This window comes from Ranitomeya variabilis, chromosome 5 (assembly GCF_051348905.1).
Source record: "Ranitomeya variabilis isolate aRanVar5 chromosome 5, aRanVar5.hap1, whole genome shotgun sequence".
NCBI lineage: Eukaryota > Metazoa > Chordata > Amphibia > Anura > Dendrobatidae > Ranitomeya > Ranitomeya variabilis.
In genome coordinates this window covers 16174695-16181358 of record NC_135236.1, presented here as the reverse complement: position 1 = coordinate 16181358, position 6664 = coordinate 16174695, and the positions used below count along the sequence as shown (strand labels likewise).

Here is a 6664-nt window from a genome sequence, read left to right as displayed (position 1 = left end):
AAGTCAGTTATGCTCGCTGCCTGTTTCGCCATTGTCCTCCTAGCTGCAGTATACCATCTCTGCACGGTGGACCCCGGGTGGTGAACGCACTTTATTATTACATCTTATTTAGTGCATTCTGCAAATCCTAAAAGTTCTTGTTTTAGTATATTATTATATTTCGTACATTATTTTATATTTTATTAGATTAAGCAAACATGCAGACATTAATATTAAGTTTGTTTTTTCATGGTGTGTACAGCTGTATTAAAGTCTTACACTTCAAAAACTGCACAAGGGAGCTTTTGAGAGCAACAGTCAGGATAGAATTTAGGGCATTGCAGCAGATCATTTGCATTTTTCTCCTGTACGAGGTGCGCATATCCTGGATTGGGATTTGGCAAGGGGCTTCTGCCATCTGAGATGAGGAGTTGTGGTGTAATGGAAGGTTGTACTGACCTGGACAAATCGGAAGCAGTAACCAATCTAGTTTAAAAGTCTCTCGTTGTTAATTTACCAGGCTGCATGCTGAAGAATGGCTTTCCTAATGTCTTGGTTTCTCAGAGTGTATATAATGGGATTGATAAAAGGAGTAAACACGGTATATAGTAGAGACAGTATCTTACTCATAGTAAGCGTTCGGCCTTTTGTTGGGAAAACATAAACACCAAATATGGTCCAGTAGAACATGGAGACCACAGTGAGGTGGGAACTACAGGTGGAGAAGGCTTTCTGTCTACTAACTCTAGATTTAATCTTTAACACTACTGATGCTATAAAAGTATAAGACAATATAATGACTATAGTTGGAATTATTAAGATTGGAATGCCAATTACATAAATCTCCAAGTGAACAATGAAGGTGTCAGAGCAGGAAAGTTCTAGTAAGGGAAGAGTGTCACAAAATAAATGGTCAATGATATTTGGACCACAAACGTTTATTTTTGACATTTTTAAAATGAAAATAAAACCAATAGAAAATCCAGACACCCAAGAGGTAATTGATAATTTGACACAATGTGCTGTAGTCATGATGGTGGAGTAACGGAGGGGATTACAAATGGCCACATATCGGTCATAAGACATCACTGCTAGAAGGAAACATTCAAACACTTCTAGGGCACATAAAAAGTACAACTGAGTGATGCAGTGAATAAAAGCTATGGATCCCCCATTATTGAGTAGAATTTGGAGCAAAATAGGGACAATATTGGTAATCACCAGAATGTCACTGAGCGACAGTTGTGAGATGAAGACGTACATTGGAGTATGGAGCTTTTTTGTGGTGGACACCAGGGTGATGATCAGGAGATTTCCGTATATTGTCCCAGAAAAAATCACCAGGAGAAAACAGAACAATAAAATTCGAAAATTTTGTCTGATTTGAAAGCCTAAAAGAATAAACTCAGTGACTCCGGTCCCATTGATCTCCTATGTACAAAGTAAAGTTTAGTCATGCTGTAGTAAACTGAAACCGGCAACATATAATATCATGATGTTTACAGATTCCTGCCCTAGGTAGTTAAAAAAACCGGTGATACAATCCCTTCTTATCAGTAAAACAAAGAAATGGGAGAACTCAGATGAGGGCGGCCTCTTCAGACACTGAAGACAAGCTCCATAGTCTATAAAGCAATTTCAGAAAGTGGTACACCCCCCTCAATGTATTATAGGGTCAACTTTACCCATTCTGGGTGGGCACATCCTGTCCAACGAGTCCCGCTTGGAAAATAATTCAATATCAAAAAAGCATAACAGAACTGCACCTCATAAGTCGGTTAAAAAGTCTCACATTTATTCTGCCTTCTGTGGTGACATTTCGATCTAATGATCTTTATCCGCCACAGAAGGCAGAATAAATGTGAGACTTTTTTAACCGACTTATGAGGCGCAGTTCTGTTATGCTTTATAAGTTCCATAGTCTGTCTGTTAAGTCCATCATTAGAGTTTTCATAGAACAGAGCTCAGCAAAGCACTGCTAAAATACAGTGATAAAGTTGGAACATTTGATTCTAAAATAAATAAATTTATTCAAATTTCCCAATCTGAATTTTCAGCCATTTGATTTGTGTAAATCCAGCAACTTTGTCGTCAGTCATCTATTGTTATGGTTATTAAATATGGACTGGCACAGTATTGAAAATATAGCAGGAAATCATGCTCACCTAGCCCATCACCTGTCCCTGCTGAAGAAGCTTCCTGGTGGTCTCCAGCTAACATGCTCAGGGAATTGCTCCATTGATGTGCCCTTTCCTTCATCCCCGGCGATTTTTTCCGCCAGCTAGGTCTCGCCAACTGTTCTGATCTTATATCCCAATGACATCATGACATGCACCAGTCCACAGTATTGCAAAGGCCAGATGTGCTGGAGAAGAGCGAAGAGGAGAAGAACACTGGAGCAGGAGCTAGAAGCACAGAACCAGCAGGGAGCTATGATGGCAGTGAGCTGTGGTGGCAGAGACAGGTGACGGGCAAGATGAGTATAATGGGCTTTATTGGAGGAGATGGAGGTAACCCTTCTCATCCATCAATTTATCCCACTTTGGGGTTGGAAAACTTTGAGGCTTCCAAAAGCTGTTGTAGCCCTTTTTAATTGCATTGAATTCATTTGATGCACGTTGAATTTCCTGGCTGAATTTCTGAGAATTTGCTGAATTTTAATTTTAGCAGATTTACTCATCTATCTCAATTTAACCTCCATGGTCAATAATCAAGTCCATCCTTTGGAAGGTCAAATTCCCAATTAGACAATAATAATACTTTTTCCTGTGCTTTTTAATTGATAATTTTGAGAGATATTATAAGCAGACTGCTTTAGGTTTTATTACAGAGATATTTGCTGCCAATACTTACATCAACTGTTTCTTTATTATTCATGATACTAATTTTCAAATTCATAAATTATTTTTTACAAGACTCAATTCTTTTGTGATATGAAGAATTTCCCCAGGGTCAATAGACAAAATCATAGTCACTCCTCAGTGCATAGCCAGCAAAAACATGAATATGAGCCTTAGTGGATGTAAGTCTGGATATTTATATATGAAATAGAAGGCTCCGTGCCTGGTAACACAAATCATGGGAGACTTGTCCATTGTCCCACAAGTCGCCTTCATCTCGGGCAATTATCAAAAAATAAATCATTAATAACTGTTTTTCATTTAACCATTTCTAAGATTGTGATTAAAATGTATCAGTGTTTAGTGGAGTTAAAGGAATATTATTTATATAACTGGATATTTTAGGTGGACATTTAAAAAATAAACATCTTTTCAATACACTTACCATTTAAATTTGTTCTATTTTTCATATATCGCCCCTTTTGTCTTTTTTTCTTACAGTTCATAGCCATTGGGACCAGCTACTGCAGCTGTTTTTGAGCAGTAGCTGAAGATTGAAAGTTCTTACAAGCATAGCCTGTCTACTCAACTGAGATCATGAGCACTGTCTTAAGACAGGCTGGAATCCCTAAAGGGTATGGTTCATTTCTGACCTCAACCTCCTCAACCATGCCCCACTGTGCTTCAGATTCTTCAAAGGCATGGCTACCTCGTATAGGCATTTGTCAAAATGTTATTAGCCTTTCTCAGTGAATTGATTTTTTTATTTTTATTCCATATATTCTGCAGTTGGCTCTTTAGTCTGTAGCCTAAGCCAAGGTCCATTTATTTACCAGTACGCATTATAGCGTCTCAAGACCATGAATCTCAACAGCTGAGCAATCTCTCCTTGTGTACATCTGTAAGGCTGGTTTCACATTTGTGTTTTTTGCCGCTGCGTTTTAGCGCAAAAAAAATGCGTTTTTTTCTATACTTAACATTAAAAACGCATGCGTTTTTTTGCATGCGTTTTGCCGCGCTTTGACGACGCATGCGTTTTTTCCATGCTTGTGTTTTGTTGCAGAAATGCAACCTGTAGTAATTTCTAGCGGCATTTCTTTGCGGCAAAAAAACGTATTGCTGTCTATGTAAACGCATGCGTTTTTTTGCACATGCGTTTTGTTGCGTTTTTGAATGCATGCGTTTCAATTAAGATAACAATGTCTAGACACTGATAAGCCACCCCCCACCATCAAGGTGATAAAAGGGAGGGTGTTGACAGTTGCAGGTCACTTGTCACCAGACTCTGAAGCCAAAGACACCCTGACAGGCCACATCTTGGAGGAAAAGACTCTGAAAAATGTGAGTATATCGTAGCCAATGCCTTTATTTTTTTTCTGTCTCTACATGTCCTAATTTCTGACATTTCTTTCTTTCTACATGCATCAGAATGTCATCTTCGGATTCTTCGTCTGGTGAGGAGTTTCAGCCACGACAGTCGGAAGTGGAGCATGTCAGTGAGGTGAGTATTTGCCTCATATTGGTAAGTATTCACTGTCACATCGACACATGTGACAATTACATTTTTTCTTTTTTTTAGAGCTCTTCTACTGCGGCAGAGACAGGGCCGGAGCAGCGGAGTCAAGTTCCGGTGGAAAGACGGCAGCGGGTACGTATACAAAGCTGACTGTCCTCAGTGTAATATTCTTGAATCTTCCTTTCTTTCCACTCGTATTTCTAAACTTTTTCCTTCTAGAATCCTTTGGTATCTTGACTTTCCTATTCATGCCATTTCTCATTATCTTTTTTTCTTTCTTTTCCTTATGTATATTGAGCAAACTTTAATGACTTTCTTTATCTTTTAGGTTTCACAATGGGAACATAACCTGATAGACAATGACCTACTCATCACCCTGGTCCAGGAGCGAGTCCCGTTGTGGGACAGCCAGGATCCACTTCACTCGAACAACACCACGATCCGGTTGTGGATTGAGGAGGCCCAAGCGATGTGGGATGGCTGGGACAATGCCACGCCATGGGTCCGAAATGCATTTGATAAGTATTGCACTGCAGTGTGAAGCAGCAGAGACCTTGGCCGTGCTCACTCGACTGTGTGTGATGAAATAAACTCTCAGGAGTTTCTATCATCACACACAGTTGGATGAGCACGGCAAAAAGTCCATTTTCTGACCATAAGTGGACAAAGTCAAAACACGTTGGCGTTCGATGAAGGACAGCTTCAACAAGGACCTGCATGAAGAGAGTCGTGTTCCCAGTAGTTCAGGAGCAAGGGTCAGATGATACAAATACCATCGAGTATTGGCACTTCTAAGACCGGTCCTTGTCCAGAGAACGTAAGCATTTATCACATGCATTAGGTAACATTGATGGAGCTATGAGAGATAATTTTGCACGTGGTAGAGCACAGTTTGAGCTGGGAGGGGGGTGAACTCTCTTGTGGCCGGTGGTACCGTCCCAGGGCCCCTCATGTTACAACGGTGTGTCTGACGTTGGGTGCGCGCCACCACCGCCAGAGACACTTTATTGTACTATGAGGGACCCAGTGGCAGTGCCGTCGACCAAAAGCGGGCACACCCACCTCTTCAGACAAACGCCACTCTAACGGGTGCTTGCGCCAAGTGGTGAGACAACGGCCCCGTGGGGGGAGTTTTCCCATTGAGGGAGGTGTAAACATGTCGTATGCTGGACAAACAGCTGCTGCAAATTAAGAGATTGGAACACTCAGTAAGACCAGTCCACAAGCAAGACCTTTTTATAGGAAAGCTAGGTGTCAGCCGGGAAAGGTGGGGCAAAATAATTTGAAATCCAGGAGTGGTTCATTTTAATGAAGGTTAGATCATCTACATTTTGGGTAGCCAGACGAGTCCTTTTTTCGGTTAATATTGAACCAGCAACACTGAATACTCTTTCTGATAGCACACTAGCTGCTGGGCAAGCAAGCTCCTGCAACGCATATTCTGCCAATTCAGGCCAGGTGTCTAATTTGGATGCCCAGTAATCAAATGGGAATGACGGTTGAGGGAGAACATCGATAAGGGATGAAAAATAGTTCGTAACCATACTGGACAAATGTTGTCTCCTGTCACTTTGAATAGATGCTGCAGTACCTGTCCTGTCTGCGGTCATTGCGAAATCACTCCACAACCTGGTCAGAAAACCCCTCTGTCCAACGCCACTTCTGATTTCTGCACCTCTAACACCTCTGCCCTGTAGCCCCCTGCAGCTCGTGTGAGAACCATCACCGGCACTGTGTGCTGGGAATGCCTGAATCAAACGGTCTACAAGAGTAGCTTGTTTGGTTGATAATATTTGTTCGAGGTTCTCATGTGGCATAATATTTTGCAATTTGCCTTTATAGCGAGGATCAAGGATGCAGGCCAACCAGTAATCGTCATCGCTCATCATTTTAATAATGCGTGGGTCCCTTTTGAGGATACGTAAGGCATAATCCGCCATGTGGGCCAAAGTTCCAGTTGTCAAATCTGCGGTTGTGCTGGTTTGAGGGCAGTTACAGGCAAGTCTACGTCACTTGTCTCCCTTAAAAAAACAGAACCCGGCCTTGCAACGCCACTAATTTTGGTTGGCGCAGGAGAAGCTTCCTCATTAAAAAAGTACTCATCCCCATCATCCTCCTCGACCTCCTCCTCCTCTTCACCCACTGCCGCGTCCTCTACACGGCCCTGACCAGACAATGGCTGACTGTCATCAAGGCTTTCCTCTTCCTCGGCTGCAGACGCCTGCTCCTTTATGTGCATCAAACTTTGCATCAGCAGACGCATTAGGGGGATGCTCATGCTTATTATGGCGTTGTCTGCACTAACCAGCCGTGTGCATTCCTCAAAACA

At 41.8% G+C, this 6664-nt stretch overlaps 1 protein-coding gene across 1 annotated transcript; it reads right to left on the bottom strand.

Annotated features, from left to right (window-relative positions):
- Positions 1–492: 492 nt before the first annotated feature.
- LOC143774636 (olfactory receptor 1500-like) lies at positions 493–3541 on the bottom strand. Its single transcript, XM_077262390.1, has 2 exons — positions 3473–3541; positions 493–1410 (listed from the first exon to the last, which is right to left on the bottom strand). Exons 1-2 carry the CDS (start codon positions 3539–3541, stop codon positions 493–495), a joined length of 987 nt encoding a protein of 328 aa, XP_077118505.1.
- Positions 3542–6664: the final 3123 nt, after the last annotated feature.

Excerpts from the sequence above, each read along its gene's own strand:
- LOC143774636 (XM_077262390.1), bottom strand. The coding sequence starts at position 3,541 with ATGCCTATACGAGGTAGCCATGCCTTTGAAGAATCTGAAGCACAGTGG. Across the intron at positions 1,411-3,472 it reads GCATGGTTGAGGAGGTTGAG|GAGATCAATGGGACCGGAGT; the intron begins GTCAGAAATGAA and ends CTTTGTACATAG.